Below are 19,373 nucleotides of genomic sequence, written 5' to 3'. Positions count from 1 at the left end.
TTTTAAGATGTGTTCCCACCAGGTCAAAAGTTACTGGTAAACATTACTTGTATTTTTATCTTTAATAACTGCTGTTTTCACTTCTTTAAATTCATCAGTTCACAAAGAAACACATTCTTATGCATGCTGAAAAAACCCTCAAAAAATTACTTAGGGATTTAAAGGTTATAAAAGTAATTGCATTGGTTTTTAATGGAAACTCCACTGGTCTCTGTGTATCTGTGGTATAATGTTTTGGTAATGTTTCAGCTGGAACAACATAAACAAACGTCATGTGGCCCAAACTTAACTTCCGGTAGACCACATCAAACTGATGAGTGGTTTTAATTTAATACAATTCATTTACAATTAAATATGAATACAAATGAATATAAATGTAAAATCAATTGTTATATTATAACCAAATAAGCAAGTTAAGTTCGGGTCAGGTGCCGTATAACCGTATAAGCCCAAAAACACACATTAAAGGGGTCAAATGGCACGAATATGTGTTTTTCTGTGTCTTTGGTGTGTTATAAGTTGCCCATGCATGTATTAGACACGTAAAATTGCAAAAATGTAAGTATCGGAACAAAAGATGGATTCTATCAAAAAGCGAATGCTCACGAATGTTTTTAAATCGCGTATACACATTGCATTACATCTAAATATTTTTTGTCCCTGTCATATAACTCCTTTACAATAGCTTTTGGGGCATAAGGATGTTTGTAGTTTTAACCATTGGAAATTAGTTTTGTCAGCAGGGATATCTTAACAAAACTTAACCTTATTGGACTGTGCATGACTGAATAGACTATCAGCAAGGTCAGTCTGGATGGCATAGCGTATAAAAACTGTTCACCCTGAAACTGTAGTATATCAAGAATCAAGTCGCGTCCTCTTCAATATCATTTGAGACACCAGGTAAACCTCACTTCCTTAAAACAAATCTTAACATCCCATTCACAGCCCACAATGATAAAGGTCAACAAGCACACAGAGGCAATCAATGGTGAGGGCGGTCAGTTTGATAGGCATAATTGGCTTGAAGATACAATACAGGGCTGCAGGGACTCTTGGGTAATTACTAACAATGTCCTGACAAGCGGGCTGTGAGAGTGGGCAACACAGATTCAATCAGCATCACGCAGTGTTGCTAAGTACGCTGCACTCGCCAAATTGCCTGATCTGCTTTCCTCATCATCCAGTTCCTTATCTCTTTTGTATCCACTTAGCAGAAAGCTCCCATTCGGTGCTTGCTGGACGTCTGCTCTTCCCCTGTTTCTCGTACATTAAGGCTTCAACGCTGTTGACCCGGCCTTCATAATGCATCAAGCTCTCTCAACAGCATGGCTCTGAATGATGTAGTTAAGCATGTCCGTCATACACATCAGACCACACCAAACTAATGGACCCCTTGTGCAGTGGGTTCCAGTTTGTTCCAGTTTTCCATTTACTACCATTTCCATTTCCGTGACATAGGGAGGATGAGGAAAGTAACTTGTTGTTTTACAATCTGGATTTGTAAAACATTTTTATTACTCATATCGTAACTCTTGTCCACTGTGTCAACGATTGAATCCGGTCTAATAAATGTTTAGATGGACAGTTTTTTTCTTATCAAGAATATAATCATAGAAATGCATTAGACACCTTGTAAAAAAGTCGTGAATTCCTTTGAGATGTTGTTTTGAAGATGTTCCTATGTCAGATATATGAAAATTGTATTATTTACTATTACTATTTCAAACATGCTTGCAAAAAATTACCTATAATTTATTTGTAGGCTATTTAAACAAAAAACACACAGCAAAGTTTTGAGAAAGTTTTTTTTTTCTAATTGCAAAATAATAACCTCAAAAGAACCATTAGGCAAGGTTTTGTGAATCTTATTTTGTGGTCAAAATAACCCAAAAATAACCATTATAAAATTTTCACAAGTTATGTTTAGGTTATTTAAAAACACTCTGCAACCTTCTGGGAACGTTATTTTCTGGTTGCAAAATAATAACCTAAAAAATTTGTATTAGGGATTGTTTGTAAAAATGATTTGGTGGTCAAAATAATATCCCCAAAATAACCATCATGGAACGTTATTTTTGGGTTATGTAAAGGTCCGGTTGAACGGTCAGTTTCTGCCGGGAACATTATTTTCCGGTTGCAAAATAGTAACCTAAAAAGAACCATTTGGTGGTTAAAACAGTAACCCAAAAATAACCATAATGGAACATTCTGCAGGTTTCTGTCTTTCCTTCTGGGTTTGACAAATTGTATCTGTAACATTACTGGCAGTGTGTTTAAATACAAAAGAAGATTTCCAGGTGCCCATAACTTGAGACTTTATTCTTAAAATAAACTATTTGTGAACTTCTTCGTTGTTGTCCCTGAATAAAACTCAAAATCATTTCTATTCATTCTCAACAGGCAAGGTATTTTCTCCAGTATCCTCACTACTCAACCGTAGCATAACATAACATAACAAATATAATACAAAAAACAGCAATTAATCAAACAGTTTGAAGCTTTATTATCTTTATTAAATTGAAGAAAACAAAGCAAATACTGAAAATTGTTCATTTGAGGTATGATAAATTCAACCAGCCAGCAAACCAAACAAATGTTCCAATAACAAACTAGAATTAAGTTCTTTCATACTGTCTCGAATGCTTAGCTGTGTGTGCATCCATGTTAGGCAAACACATCATTTGATGAAAAATTGGCACAAAACCTACATAGTCACAAACATGTAAAACTATGAAGAGGATTAAATGTACTAGTATGTCAATATATCCTGTGCATTTGTCATCTTGCACGTGCACATATACATCTTTGCCAAGTTGGCTCTGCATTCAAGAACGTAAGAAGCTAAATTGAGAGATGCTACATAAAAAATATAAAGGGAAATTTACAGAACAATAAACATACAGAACAAGCTAAAATGCATGTCGTACACAGCTTAAGACGTTTCCATTTAAACACGAACATGCTGATTTCCCAGCAATGCCAGCAGCAGAAGAGGCCTGTAATACTTTCTATTCCTTAGTAAGGCAACATCTTTACAAATAAAAGAATGGCACATCGCTTAGCACAGTGTTAGGATTGAATGCATTACATACAAGTCCACTATTTATCATATATACACATATATAAGTGTGCAGGACTTTCCAAGTGAAACTGTTAAACATTACTGTAACGTTACATAATCACCCCATCTATGCTTTACCACTAGCTTATTTGTTTTTTTTCTGTATACGTGTGGGCTGTGGGGTCTAAGTGGTTTACCTTAAGTTTATTATCTGAACCTATTTGTACACTGCATGACAAAATATGTTAGTATCTCAAAAATGTCAAAAATATCAGATATTTTTTTCAGCTCAAGTTCTCCGACGCAAACTGTACCATATATTTCTCTATCACAGATCACGAGCTTTAGCATTAAGTGCTTGCCTCTTGGCTCATTGTTCGACAGTATTTGGTCCCATTTGTCTTAGGTGTACTTTTGTGTTTGCACAATAACAAAGGCTTAGCGTATAATTAAGCGACAATTTACTCCATTCTACGGGACAGCAATGAAACACCAAAGTCGTAAATGATTAAATCAGACAATACATTTGATTAGCCTGAACTGTTATTATGAAAACACACACATTGCCTTCCAAAAAAAATTTCAAGAAAGATTAGAGATAACTTATTCGTGGACTTCTTTAAATGAATGGTTATTACAAAAATGATAATTCTTTCATCATTTACGCACCCTCATTCCATTTCAAACCTTTATGACTTTCCTTCTACTGCAGAGGAGAGGATATTTTGGAGGACATTGGTAACCAAACACAATTGGCCCCCATTTACTGCCACTAGCTTAAACATGTTACCCTATGCAAATTTCAGACCATTCACATACACAAGATCTGACCATAGCAAAACACAGATCTTGTGGTCAACATAGGAAAGCCAACCACAGGTCAATGCAAAAAGATTATTGGATTTAAATTTGGCAATCCATCCCCTTTGAATTGTTTTGAAAGGCAATGTAGGAAAATGTACAAGAGACACCTAAAGCAATGTAGGATCCGGGATTCAAGCATCATTTGCACAGCCAGGACCAATTTAGTCCCACGGCTGCCTTTTCACCATCATATACTCCATTGTTTTTCTCTAAAAACAGAGAACATGTACAAGTCACAAAAGTGCTCAAAGTAAGCTCATCTATACAACAACTTTTTCCATACAAACAAACAGCACAGAATGTGAGAAATCTCTGGGCTATGCTTCTACTGTGTAACTTAAAAAGTAAACCATTCTATAATTTTGAATACAAATATTTTTTGACTCTCCAGTTATTATTCATTATATATTATAATACATGATTTAATAAAATAACTAGTCAAAAGCAGCTTTTTGCCATGTGTAGAGGCTGTGGTGCATTACATGAGGCTATATACATGATGCTGAAGAAATTGTCCAGGCAACAATTTTAGACCCTAAAGTCCATTAAAACCAGTACAAAAATGTGGCACTTCTATCCCAGATTGTTGGCAATGTAACTCCCATTGAAAATATGTGTAGTGTAAGAGAACTGTCTTCATCGATATAAAACTGCTACATGTACAAATGCAACATATCTGAAAATCTGCCATACGGTTTACATTGCACAGCAAAGGCTACACCCTACACGCGCTTAGTGTTGTCAACATTTCCACTGGACACATTAATACAAATAAAGAGTGTTATTTGCTTGCTTCTGAACAAGCAGAACCTGCAAGACAAATAGCAGAAAGGTCAACTAGGTAATGACACGTTCAGTGGGCTTATATTATCACAAGTTCACAATATTTTCATATCTCATAATATCACAGCCATATACACTGATGTTTAAGAAAAGAATGAAACTCCACCGTTCAGACATCTGGCCGTTGTAGTTACATGAGCTGGTTAAAATGAGCAAGATTGTTCAAGCGCTCAAAATGGCTTCCATAAATCTGACAATGCTGGTTCTGGTATCATCAAGGCTGTTCAGAAATTTCAGCCTGAAAAAATATGGCGTCATCTTCTGTCAGGGCATAATTTGCCTCGCTTGGACAGACCAAAAAAATTGAGCAACCCTGAAATAATGCGATAGATTTTTAAAATTGTTATATTCCATATACAGCTGGGATGCCAAATCAAAACAAAAAATATATTTTCACCTCTGTGTAAACCGTTTTATCTAAAGATATGTCTGCTTTTATCTAAATCTATTTCCTCTCAATGCCACAGTATCTCTAGATCTCTGTCAATGTATTACGACAAACAAATCTTAAAAATTGTTCTGATGAAGTAAGCCAGCATCTTCGGTAGTGACTTGTTTTTTTCTGTGCAACGTCATTGATTTTAAATTGATATTTTTTTCAACTCTCCCGGCGAGCTAGCTTCAGGCACTTCAAAACCTTCAAAACAGCCAACAGAGAAGAAACGCTTTCGGCTTCATCGTCTTTACAGCCTACAGCAGAGAAAAGCCTTAGAAACATTAGCAGCAAGCGCGATGAATTTTCTGTCCCATCATTGATGCAACTTTGGCTTCCAGCAGTGAGAAGGTAGAACATCATAAATGATGACTTCACGGGGTCAGGGTCCCCAGGAGGTCGGCCGTAAGATACCCCATGGGCATATTTGGCATGGCAGGGAGCTGTTTGTTTGGGCTGTGCATGCACACCGATGTCTGTGGGGTAGAAGGGTTAAGGAGGAGGCTGGGCTGACCGTCCACCTCTTGCACTACTGTGTAGTCTGACACCGGTGGCAGTATTGAGGCTGGATGAGCTACAGGCAGAAGGTACGGCGTCTGGGAGTCGTCCACAGGAGCCAGGTACTCTTCGTTCCAGCCGTGGTTTTCTTCACCAGCCCGAGGTGGGAATGTTTGGTACTCCTGATCGGGTCCGGACAGCATACCAGCGGCAAGCTGCCTCACGGTGTTCTCTGAGGTATAAGCTCCGTCGGAAAGAAGCTGGAATTGAATTTTCATGTTGTCCTTGATTTTCTTGTCGTCCTCTCTCTTTTTCTCCGGAGGGCTGTTTAGTTGCCCGGGCGAGAGTACCACCTCTCCCGCAGGTGTGAAATCGCTTACTTGGGCGTAGAAGTCCATGTTGGCCCAGCTTGGTGTAGTGGGTTCAATAGGTGTCTCTGCACCCTCAGATGTTTGAAGAGCATTAAGGCTCGTGGTGGACGAGCTGCTCCTAGAAAACAGAGGGTCTCCGCGACCGGAATGCCCAGGCAGAAGGGAAGCGGTGAGCATGTCTTCCGGGATCTCCGGGTCGTAGCAGCTGGCACGGCCGGAATCATCATCGCTTTTGAAATGGATGAAGTGAGAAGAACCTGAGCGGGACAGGCCCAGTAGATGCTGTGTGTCCGAACTCTCATTCTTCTCCATAGGGTCGTCCAGGTCCAGTTGGATGAACTCCACCCATGGGTCCTCGTGGTACGAGCCAGGCTTGTACATATCCTGACTGCTAAGCAAGGAATTGAGCTGGTCTAACTTTCCATTCTTTCAGACAAGGAGAAAATGTGAAGAATTATTATTTAGTGGGATGTTGTATTACATCATTTATTATTCTGTTGAGATTGACTTTACAGTGTTTGTGTAAAATACATGTAATACACAGCAGGTCCGTAGCCAGCCAGTTGAAAGGGGAGGTTCTTTTTTTCAAAAAGTGGACCTTTTTGCAGTTTTTCTCCTCCTTTTGTATTTAATTATGAGGTTCAAATACTTCATTTTGGTGACCTTTATGCACTAATTTCTGCTGGATTAGCTTGTCAGATGGTATCTTAACCAGCACCCTTTTTGATGCACCTAAAATATTTATTGCATTGTTGTCAAATTGCTTCCTCATTTAACACTTTTGTCAGTCCATACACAGTTCATAAGTTTAAAGACCACACTAACAACAGAATAGATTTAATAACTTTACTGAAATATTAATAATAATTCTTCTCATCATCATTTCTTGACTCTCTGTCAATGCCTCTTTGCTATGTTTTAATTATTATAATTACGCTACGTTTATATGGCTATTATATTGTAGACCAGGGGTCCCCAAACTTTTTTCTGCAAGGGCCACATAATTCTCCCTGTCTTCAATGGGGGGCCGGGTCGGTTTGTAACAGAAAATTACATGGGCCGGAGGTACTACTTGAATTACTGTGGAGATTTAATTACGATTTGAAATGTATTTATTATGCCTCGTATGGTATGATAGTTTATTAATAGTTAATAGTTTAGTGCTACTCAAATTCAAAACATTTTCTTATTCATATTAATTAACCTTTCTCTTTCCCAACCGCTTGGCCATTTTGTCGTCTCTTAGAAATTTTCCGATGGTTCGTCAGTTCTATCGCAATGGTACGTTATGAATTTAACAAATTATTAGGCTATGTGAGTAACTGAGAAATTTGGGTCTGAAAGCCAATATTCTGACGCTCACTCACAGCCCTACTATAGCAAGCTCCTGATTGGCAGTGCGAATTTTCCCCGAAGTTCAGATTCTTCAACTCGCGCGAATCACGCGAACGCTCAATTTGCGCGAATCGCGCCGCAAGTAGGTCATTGCATCTTTGCATTGACTTAACATGTAAATTACTCGCGCTTAACGCCTCATTCACGTTTGGTGTGAACACACTATAAGGCATTGTTCAGAGGGCCGGTCCAAATCTGTGGGGGGGCCACATATATATATATATATATATATATATATAACCCCTCCCCCCGCATCATTCAGAGGCGATGCTTCTTCACTTTGCTTTGAAAAGTGTATTGCGAGAATTCTCTCTGTCTGCGCACGCGCACACATGCGTCCTGCAATAATAATCATATTAATTTGAAACAGCAACCAAGAAATTTGTCACAAGCATTGATTTAAACAATGATACGGAGCCGTTGAAGGGCGCACGAGAAAGTCTTCTGTTTTTTTTTTCGCCTTCTGTTTTTTTTTCGCCAATGTCCCTTCCACGGCTCCGTATAATGATGAAATTAATCACATGAAAAAAAACCGACTTAAATTCTGGACCTTTGGCAGTGAGGGGGGGTTCGTTCGAACCACCCGAATCCCCCCTGCCTACGGGCTTGCACAGTAAATTTACAGGTCTCTTCTTAATTTATTCACAAAAATAGACTAAACCTTTAACAATTGTTTTATTTAATAAAATGAACAAAATTCAACAAATTGTTTATGTAATACAATTTTTTTAGAATAAATTAAATAAAATGAATTAAATATAACTAGTTATATTATTAGACTAGAGCCAGATTAACAGATTAACAAACATAGACTGGAAATTAACTGCAGGCCAGAAGAAATGGTCTATAATGACTATTAATATTGAACATTAAACTGGTGATGTTCCTTAACATTTTCTATACACAGAGCCCAAATTCATTACATTTCCTGTCCTCTTGTGATTGACAGGATATCTCAGCCCTGATCATCAACTTTTTATCGGCCATTCTGAGAAATTTAGAAATGTTGTTGTCTTGTCTTTTTATCAATGTATTGCGGTCTTAATTCTAAAATGCTTTATAAACAGTACTAAGTGAGTTTCTCAAGTCCTTCATGTATTCTTTGATAATATTTTTGTACTCCCAATCATAATATTGTCTACAAAGTCATTTCTAACACTTTACCATTAGATAAAAACGAAGAGGAACATTATGGTAGTATACATGCAGATATATGCATTATATATAATATGTTTGACTATATTTTCAATTATAAAGCGGCAACATTCAAAGGATTGTTCTGGGTAGGCATGTGTGTGTTTGTTCTGTGTTTACCGCTTACACCCTCTAAAAATGGAATATGAGGGTTGTTTAATGAATTCCCAATGCTTTCAGGAGGCAGAAAATTACAGGAGAACACCCACAATATGTCAACAACTATGACCTTTTTAAAACCTCCTCACTCGGCTATAATTCATGCCACACTGCAGAAAGACTTCTCATTACAACTTTATTACGATTGAAATAATGTTTTTGTAAGATTTTTTATAATGAATGCCACAATGCAGATAGACTTCTTATTTCAACTTAATTGTGATAAAAATAATGCTGTTGTACGATTTTGCATAATGCACCCCTTAGAGTTATCCCTCATTGTTTTACCAAGAATTTTGGTTCCAGGCCTAACGCCTTTGTCGTTTACACATTTTGAAATGTACTATATTTCTAAACAAAAATTCAATGTACATTACATTGCTCATGCTAAACACGATTAAACACGGTTTAACATTACCTTCAGCAACTCAGGGTCAATGCCTTTGATTTTAGGTGCAGGAATAGGTGGTAAAAAGATCACCATCAACCTGTGTAAGCAAAACTGGGTTAATGTATGCCTTTGTGTACAGTATATTAAGAGTATAAAACAGATTTATTTGCATTATGACATCTTCATAAACATCATACACATTTCCCTAGTAATACAGTAAATCAAAATGAAGTATATCACTTTATTTAAAGCTGTAGATTTGTTTGAATTTGGTTCCTCACACTGTAGGTTTAAAAAAAGTCACTATTTTTCCTGAACCTCCCTCACCTCTGCTGCTGTGAGAAGATGAGAAGGATGAGAAGAATCACCACACCTACCACTCCAAAAACCAACGCCAACGTAGTGGGGAATGTTGATTCTGTGTGAAGATAAAAACTTGTAACTCTCGCACTGATGATTCATCACGCTTCAGTCACCCATGATTTCACTTTGTGCAAACAAACAGTCCAGTTTCTTGGCATCGTCTTGCCTTTGCTCAGTATTTGTGCCACATGCACGATGATGTTGTCGCTGAACTCGCCAAAGTTGTCAAAGGCTGACATCTTGCAGCGCACCCGCACTTCGTACTCTTTGTCAGTGTGCAATCCATAGATGGACTGCTGCGTGCCGCTCTCCAGTTCCAGCTGCAAAGTAAACAGAAAGGGGGATTTGTGGGTAGGCCAATATGTAAAAGGATCTATTCATTTCATTCTAAAACCCAGTTTTGCAGGATTGCATTTTGGAACTAGGACAGATTTAGTAAGGCAACTGTCACTAAAATAAACATTAAAGTTTATCACTTGGAAGACACCAAACAGCAAATGTACTGGTGTGAGATGTCTACAGAATTGTTGCCCGCTGATGTGTTCAGGCTTGCCAGCATACGGCAGTAATTTACAATATGGCTCAGTGTGGTTTCCCTGTGTCTCCTCAGTCTGGGCAGACCGGGGAAAGAGTCTGAGATGTGTAATCTGAGATGGCTCCTCAGGATTTACCCAGATGAAAAACTCCCACAACAACAGGCCTGAATTACAGAGCACATCTGCGCTCTGGAGCAGCTTTAACCATTTTAGAACGGCTATATCGTACCATTAGATAATTTATAATTATTCCTATTCACATTATATTTGACAGAAAATGTTCATGTCTTTTTGTACAGTTACAGAATAGAGTACTTCAGAGATTACGTATTTTTGTATGCAAACCCCAGAAGAGAGTTAGCATTTTAGCACTTCCATTGCCACAAATTTAGGTCTATATTTCTTGGCTGAAATCAGATCTGTGGTTTACAAAAAGTCGAAATATTTTCATGTTTTAATCTGTGACATAAAACGCCATGTCTGTAAAAGTTTATAAGCTTTCCTGTAGCTCAGTGGTTAGAGCAAAGCGCTAGCAACGCCAAGGTCATGGTTTCGATTCCAGGGGATGGCACATAGTCAGAAACAAATGTATAGTGCAATGCAAGTCGCTTTGGATAAAAAAGCATCTGACGCTTTCTTTGGTCCCAAGAGACCATATGACTGATAGGTCAAGCAACAAATCAGGTTTCGTTTGAATTTGCGTCTTAATGTCCCCGCAGTAACAGACCATTAACAGCAAAAACGTGAGTTTATGCCGTGATCTTCACATACGGTACATTTAAGAATGAAGTGTTTAGCCGATTGTGAAGAATTCTTCTTGCAACCAACGTGAACACAACAGCTTACTTCTTCGAACAGATGGCTTTGTGTTGTTAACAGGTGGACATGCACGTCTCCTGGAAATCCTGTAAAATTCAACCAATCAGGTGACGACTTTTAACGTGCTGAAGTGTTTCCAGAAAAGTGCGCCTTATGATTCAGACGTTTAGCCGACGGTCGGTGGGAACGATGTCTGAAGCTGAGACTACATACAGTAAATCATTTCCATATCACACATCAATGGATTAGAGTCATCTTCTTTGTAATTTCATTAAGTGTCCATTTGTTATTTGTAGTTTCGGTTTAGTTTTCAATATGATGAACTCCAGCTTTTATTTCAGTAACCCAAATATAAGTCGGTTCTTATTTTTCCATAAACAGAGATAACAACCTTGTTCGGTGAAGTACGTCCATTTCATTTAAACTTCCTTAAAGGGCCAAAGTCCATCAAGAGCCAAGAGAGGAAACCGCTATTCAAGTTCTATAATCACCTAGAGAACACTGTACTCTTATTTTTCCACATGTATTCTCCAAACACATCCATTTTATGGTCATCAATGACAATAAATGCTGATTGCCAATTGCAATCTTCACAAAACAAGTACAAGCTTGAAGTTCTAATTAAGGTTTGTTGAACAAAGTGTCATAACTCATCAATTCCTTCTTCAATGAATGCTGATAAAGACGTACCGACTCCCAGTGGGAGGTGTTCCTGACCCGGTACTGAACCTGGTACACCAGACTCATCCAGCCCATCTGAACATCCGCTGATGGAGGGGCCGCCCAGCGCACGAGGACATCAAAGTGAAGCCCTGAGCGGCTGACGTTTAGCAGGGTCCAATTGAGTCCAATTGGTGGGTCCGGATGCACTGGAGGATGTCGCCGGAAAGTATTAACGTTAAATGGAGTAAGCCAAATTCGAACTAAATCAAAATCTAATACATGCAACAACAGCTGAATAACCAGCAAAATTGCTGTCTGTAAACCAATTTTACAGACATTAAAAGAACAGTCCATCCATTTATAGTGGGTGAACAAACCGAACAAATTGACAGAGACATCTTTGTGCCTACTTACCTATGTTTTCCACTGTAAAGCAGTGTTCATCATAGTTTATGTTCTGGGGAACTGAGCGCAGCTGGATGCAGTAGGAGGTCCAGATGTGTGTGAAGGTCTTGTTGAAATAACACTCGTTCTGCACAGTGGGTGTGTAGTCTGGACACTCCTGCCAATCGAGGGTGCTGGACACCAATGCATAACGAAATGAATATTAGACATACTGTATACAAACGTTGTGTAAACGTCATAGAAATTTAATTTCTGAATAGTTTAGTAACATCTCAGTGAACTACACTGCATAGATGCATTGCCAGATTAGATATGCAAAGACATACACAGATTAAAATGCTCAAATAAACTCGCAAGATGTAACATATTTAAAAGGCTTTTTTTTAGCAAGACAAATCATTAGTTTACTTTGGAGCCATATGGTCGAACAGTTTTAGTCAGCCATGGAATATATATTTTAAAAGAATAGTTCACTCAAAAATGTTATATTCCTCAGAATTCAATCACTCTAATGGTATTACAGATGCATATGTTGTTGACCAAATGTTTATATGCTCTCCTACTTGTAAGTCGCTTTGGATAAAAGCGTCTGCCAATTGAATAAATGTAAATGTATGACTTCAAACAAGATTTGAAGTTACTGACATGCTACCGAAGTGGATTATTTTTAATGATATAGGGAGCGTCTCCATTTTAAGTACATATAAGATAACATGATGGGATTTTAATATAACATTGTTTATGTACACCTGAATAAAGCAGGTTCTGGAATAACGTAACGAAAATGATTTTACTATTTTTATCTTCGATTAAACTATTATTTTAATATCTATATTCCATGGATGGAAGTTGGTGTCTTTCTCATACTTTTTTGTCTGGTAGAATACTCTGAGGGCTCCGGGCTGAGTGAGATTCTGGAAGATGCCTGTGCTCCACCAGCATCTGAAGGTCTCCTGCTCTCTAGAGCGGCAACCAGTGAAATGAGGTCCTCTGGATGGATCTGAAGCGGAGGAAAAATTAAAATGCATAAGTGTGTGCTTTCTGCATTATACAAATTGAGGAAACCTCGATTTTTTTGAAGAAACTTTAAATGGGAAATGAGGCGGGCACAATGTCAAAGGCGGAGTCACATGAACGTTTAGTGGAAGTATGACAAATTTGGTGGGTGGGTTGTGAGACGCCTACATTTTGATAACAGCCTTTAAACTGTAAGCACAAGCCGAAAAACAACGGCGGTACCCATTCAATTCTATTGTATGGACACAAAACCAAGTAAATGGGTACTTGACTGACATTGTTCATTTATCAACGTTCTTCAAAATATCATCTTTTGTGTTCTGCAGATGAAGGAAAATCATACAGGTTTGACATTTCGTTGCACTGTACTTGTATGTGTGTAATGACAATAAATTGAATCCAATCCAATTGAATCCAAAAAATAATGACAAGATGGTGAATTCATTTTCATTTTTGGGGGGAACTCCCCCTTTAATAAGCCTCGCATGATTTAGGGTATGAATCACTGTTGGTTGCACCCTCAGTACGGAATGAATTAGACACCGAAGATTAAGAACTAACAATATGGGTTAGTTTAAATCGCTATATCTTAGAGAAATATATAACTTTAGAAAATACAATATTATATATGTGCTCATGTATGCATATAAAACCTATTTCAGCATACTCTTAGCTCAGTCTTCTGCAATCGAGCTCCTCTGGTGCCAAGATCTTCATTTTGCGCAGCCATAAATAAGACTAGGAGGGTGCAATTGATTTCTCACCCTCTATTTCTCCGCTCCTTCACTAACTGCAGTATAAATCAGCCGGACTCACATGTGGCAGCAAATCAGCTGGGTATCAAGATTTTCTATGACACCATGTAGATATTACGCTTTTATTCAATGCCTTCTTAACTGCACCTGCTGAAGCATACTAGCTTAAGTTAATGCGGATTTGGAGGATTGGTAGGGCTGGTAAAACATCTCATTTACTCTAAAGCAAGTCTTCTGCTGAGGAACCCCCACACACATTGTCTTCTTTCAATTTCTTTCATCTAGTCCTCTATATGATAAACTTCCCTTCTGTCCTGCAGATGCCGAGCACTACAAAACTGCACACAGATTTCTGGTTTGTCAGTGCATGAGTATACAAACACACATCTGGGGACATGCACATGCATGGTGGCAAGCCTAAGCCTTGCTTGTAAAGGTTTGGGGAATACACTAAACAGAGAAAAAAGTGCTGTTATACAAATGTAAAGATCTGTTTGCTGACTGTTGGCAGACGGGAAGAGTGTCACTGAACTGTTTGGTTACGCTAGTGGGGTAAAAATGACACACTTTAGATATATACAATATTTCCCTTTACCTTACTAAACCTCTTCTAAAAAGCGAAATATGAATATGCAATATTTTTTTAAAGACAATATAAACTTTTAAAGACATGATACAAAATATTTAGACTTTTTGTAAACCACAGATCTGATTTCAGCCAAAACCTATAGACCTAAATTTGTGGCAATGGAAGTGCTAAAATGCTAACTCGCTTATTGGGGTATACATACAAAAATACGTAATCTCTGAAGTACTCTATTCTGTAACTGTACAAGATACAGAATAACATGAGCATAGTTTTGATATGATTATGTTGTTCCCACCCCTTTAAAACTCCAGTAATAAAAGCTCCTGACATGGAACTGATTGGGTCTGAGATGAACGGCTGATTTGAGGAGCGCTGAAAAGAAGATAAGGATATTATCACCACTAAATTGTTCCTAGTCAATATTTGGTTTTGTGTTGAAAAGGGGGCAAATAGCATGATTTTGCTTTAAAAAAAATGTTGCAAAAGCAGCAGTAAAAGGGTCAAATTTCAACTCTGGGAACAGATACAACTGTGTCAGATGTCATTTTTTTTACATGTCCCAGTGAAAGGGATATCAATATAATTTTGTAATAAACTTTATGGGATACATTATGTTAACTAAATAAGAATTTAGTGATTAAATTTTTTATGAACTGACCTATTTTAACTGGTTATTTATTATTATCTTTATTTGTAAAAGAGGACAGGTCACAATTTTAACTTTTATTATCATATCATATCATATCTAATTTCTTCGGCAAAACACTCAAGATATTATGATGAGTCGTTTATTCAAACAACACTGGCTCTCATTGAGTTCCATTGTATGGAAACCACTTAGACATCTCATAATATTTTCTTTTGTGTTCCACGAAGACATTCACATTTTGAAAAACATAAGAGTGAATAAATGCTGAAAGAATTTTAATTTTTGGGTTTACTATTCTTAAAAACATTGTTTTCTACAATGTGTTGGGCACATTCACAATGCAAATGGCATGTCTCCTGTGGTATTTGTGGTTCTCTTTTCTAAAATTATACAAACAGTTTTGCTTCATGTTGTTGTAACTGTGGGCTGTGAATGCTCAGCAGTCGGAGCCTTTGAGTCAAAGTACTTGTGCAAAAAGGAAATCTATCACTGCGATGTTTGGCAGTGTTGATGAATGTTCATCTGTGTGCGTGCTTGTGCAGCTGTGAAACTTCTGGATCCGTACTGAGCTGTGATTCCTTGCATCTCAAGAGACGTCACAAATCCTCGTGTACCAGGATGTTGAAAATTCTTAATGGACTGCAATATGCCCATAAACAACAATTAAAAAGCATGAAATCAATTTATTTTTCACTTAAGCCAAAATCATTTTTTCTTTATAAATTAACATACAGTTGCTCAAAGACACATCTCCTGCTTGATAACACAAAGCAATGGCTCGTATTGGTGAAGGTTTCCTGCGAATGATAAACATGATGTTTACTCAGCTCTCTGTGAAGCCAGACCACCGGTAACCAGGATACCAGACCAGACAGACAGTCGGGACTAATGTTTTTCACTTCGGCAAGCTGCAAACTTCTGAATAAATGGCCCCTTTAGGCAATTAAAGCATCTTGATGGATGGCAATAACTCCTTTGATAAAGCACTTTTATCTGTGACCGTGAAGTAAATGTCTCGACTGGCTCAGAGTTTATGAGTTGCTGAACAATCTTTTCCACCTCATTTGATGAAAGGACAGCATTAGTGGAGTTTAATAGCAGAATCACAAAGTGGTTATCGTACTGACGCTAAGAGACGAAGAGCATTGTCTGGTACATGGCTTCATGTCACTTTCGTAAGTGCTTTTGAGTATAATTCTACAGCTGTACGTCACCCAAAACACGATAAATCAAGCGAAAAAAAGAAAACCTTAACCCTTGTGTGGTGTTCGGGTCTGCAGGACCGGTTTACGATGTTCATAAAAAATGTAATTAGTAGTTTTTTTACATTGTCTATGTTTATTATATATAAGCATTTTTTTGCAAAAATAAGAGCAGATTGGTTTGAGGTAAATTACAAAAATAAAATATATGCAATATATAAATTATAAAATAAATACATATATGTCGCACATGCTACGAAAAAATCAGTCTGTGCTATGAATAAATGTAATAGTGCAGCACGCGTGCGATACACTTTGGCAAGTGCATTAGACAGAGCCACTTGTTTGTGTAAAGTGCTTTTGCTTTAGTGCTTGTTTGTGTATGAGGTTAACTAATGGCGAACCATTATTTTTTTTTTGTTTCGCGTTTAAAAGTTGTTATCTGGCTGCATCAAGTCCATTGATATAGAGACCTATGATCCGTGCGATGTGGGAAAACATAGATGGAATCACGAAAGTGGAAATCTACTATTTAAAAATGTCCTCTGCTTGTTCTGCATGTCTATAAGTGAATTAGTTGCACACTTTAACATGTTACAAGCGTGACACTCGTGGATTTGTCTGTATCTTACTATAAAATGACATGAACACATGAACTTCATCCACAAAGTTGTTCTAAGTTTCACTGTTTGTGTAAAGCAACTGTGAAATGAGCTGAAGCTGAAGCGTCTTCGCGACCCGCGCCAAAATAAAGGTCCGCTTAATTTGGTAAAAACTAAAAGTTATATGGCCCTAATTTATCCATTTGTATATGGTTAATGTCCTTTTACCAGTTACCTGTCTATTTATGCACTTTTGTTTTTTAAAAGATGATAATAATTACTGACATTCTTCCAAATGTCTTCCTTTGTGCTCAGCAGAACAAAGACATTTAATTTGGGAGAGCACTTTGACCCATGCGTATTAGGTTTGTGCACTGAACCATTGGACGACAGTGCTCTGACTCGTAACGCAGAAAAGTGCTCTCATCCAAGAAGAAGACAAAAGAGAAGTGCTCTCGTGAACAAAAACTGACAAGACAGAGGAGAATATATTGATCAAAGTCGGTATTTTGGTTTGTTTTTCGCACACAATCATTCTCATCACTTCAAATAATTCAACTGAGCCACTATCACTAAATGGACCAATTTAACAATGTCTTTAGTACTTCTGGACCTTGGCAAAAACTGACGCCATGATGTCAATGAGGAGGCCTGGAGATCTCTCAGATGTCACCTAAATATCTTTATTTGTGTTCCGAATAGTCTGGAAGTTCTCTAAACTTCCCCTTTTATCCTGGCTGGGGGAAAGTAAATGAAACTCCCTTTCTTAGGCGCCAGACGTAAACATGTTGCTTTATTAAATAAAAACTAGCCAAGCTTTGGATTGAGATAGGCCTGCTATTTTTATTTGATGAAAAAACGCAGAATGTATTTTTATTTAATTCCAATTTAATATTAAATTCTTACCAGTTAACGGTTAATATTCGGATAACGAGTGTCGGTTCTCAGTTCTAGAACACATACAATATATTCTCATGAAGCCTTTCATATAGACTGTGAATATCCGCACGACGAAAAATACGAAGGTTTTTCTTTTCGTCTAGTGCCACGGATCTTTTCCATTTTGCAAAGTGAAGAAACGGGCCGTCCAGAAATCGAGCATTTTACGTCATGCGCCTCAGAGAGCTGTTGTGAGAGTGAATGTTGAGTTGTTACTGTCGTTGGTCTCAGAACAGAGAGAATTTTCAGAGCAGAGAGAAGTCACAGCGACTACAAAAACCAGGACAAAAAATAATTTCTGTTGCATAATTTGAGGTGGCATTTAAATATAAATAATATATATATAAACTAATATACCTGTATATATAATCTTTCATATGGATAAAACATGTTATGTTGAAAGAATGGGATATTACAAATATATTGGCGGTACCGGTAAAAGTCATCTAATACAATCAGTTTCTTATAATTTCTTTATTTTCATTTTTATATCAAAACTAAGCATTTACAGCACATGTAAACAAACATCAAGTCAAGTGTACACATATTTTACAACTGTTTAAAATAGTACAGCTGCAATGCAAATGCATGAAACCATTTGGCAACTAATTAACCCTGTGAGTCCTGAAGCAACGATGAAAACGATCGAGGTACAGCTTTAACTCCTGGATCAATCTTTTAAACTCCCCGTACTCTTCTCAAGAATAAAGTGAACCCAATTGTGGCGAGCAGGGCTGGACGAGGCCTGTGAGTGAACGGCGCGAGGCCGGTTACACAAGTTATAACGAGCGTCATCTGCAGGTGCACCAGTCTCGCATCGGTCACGGAGGAGCTCCGGAGGCATAAAAGAGGAGCCACAAGAGGGAAGGGGAAAGAAGACCAGGCCTGGACTTTATGTTTGTGTGGCTAGAGACTGATAGGCTATGCTTACCAATAAATAAATCAACTGTATCCACCAAAGTGTTTTTAGCCAGCTAAAATAATAATACCCGATGCCCTTCTGCAAATGACCAGCTGGTGGCACTTGAGAATGCTTTGGAGGCACTGCCCATTATTCCGGAGATGCGTTGGTTGCTGTGATTTGAAATATCCGCAATAGTTATCATATTTGCCACTTGTATCTTATTTTCAAGAATATTCCTGAATGTGAAAACGCAGTAATAACATTAACCTCTGCATTGATGGTTGGCCAATGTAGTGTTTGTCCCGCCTCTTCTCCACTGTGATTGGCTGTATAAAAAAGGACAGTGACGAGCTCTGCGTTTTACCGAAAATTAAAAAGGAAACTATAATAAAAGACAGGGCAAAGAAATTTGTGAAATATCATTATGATGCACAGTGCATCAAATGCAGTTTCATCAGTTTGTATAAAAGAATACAGAACGTTATGTGTGGTTTTACAAATCCAGAACGATTTACACAAATAAAATGCTGCTCCTGTTTCGTGAATGAGACTCATTGATCGCAGGCGCCAGTTGCAAATGTTAAATAAGTTTATAAAAATCTTTAGTCTTGGTCAGGTCACTCTTGTAGGTTTTTTTTTACCTTAAATCTTTAGTGAGGATGACTTGCAAGGACTGGTTAATTCATTCTAAGACTAGAATCTTGAGACACCACACACA

General features: G+C 37.7%; 1 protein-coding gene across 1 annotated transcript in view; it reads right to left on the bottom strand.

The window, feature by feature from the left end:
• Nucleotides 1–2,483: 2,483 nt before the first annotated feature.
• ghra (growth hormone receptor a) overlaps nucleotides 2,484–19,373 on the bottom strand; it is a 32,939-nt gene continuing 16,049 nt past the window's right edge. Inside the window, exons 3-9 of the mRNA XM_079467579.1 lie at nucleotides 12,866–12,998; nucleotides 12,008–12,171; nucleotides 11,621–11,799; nucleotides 9,742–9,895; nucleotides 9,540–9,630; nucleotides 9,240–9,309; nucleotides 2,484–6,499 (exon numbers count right to left, since the gene is read on the bottom strand). Coding sequence (XP_079323705.1) covers nucleotides 5,579–6,499; nucleotides 9,240–9,309; nucleotides 9,540–9,630; nucleotides 9,742–9,895; nucleotides 11,621–11,799; nucleotides 12,008–12,171; nucleotides 12,866–12,998 — 1,712 coding nt within the window. The 3' untranslated portion in view covers nucleotides 2,484–5,578. The remainder of the gene's footprint in view (nucleotides 6,500–9,239; nucleotides 9,310–9,539; nucleotides 9,631–9,741; nucleotides 9,896–11,620; nucleotides 11,800–12,007; nucleotides 12,172–12,865; nucleotides 12,999–19,373) is intronic.

This window comes from Barbatula barbatula (genome assembly GCF_947034865.1).
Source record: "Barbatula barbatula genome assembly, chromosome: 11".
NCBI classification, from domain to species: domain Eukaryota; kingdom Metazoa; phylum Chordata; class Actinopteri; order Cypriniformes; family Nemacheilidae; genus Barbatula; species Barbatula barbatula.
Note: the sequence above shows the minus strand (reverse complement) of the source record. Positions and strands in the feature narration are given on the sequence as shown.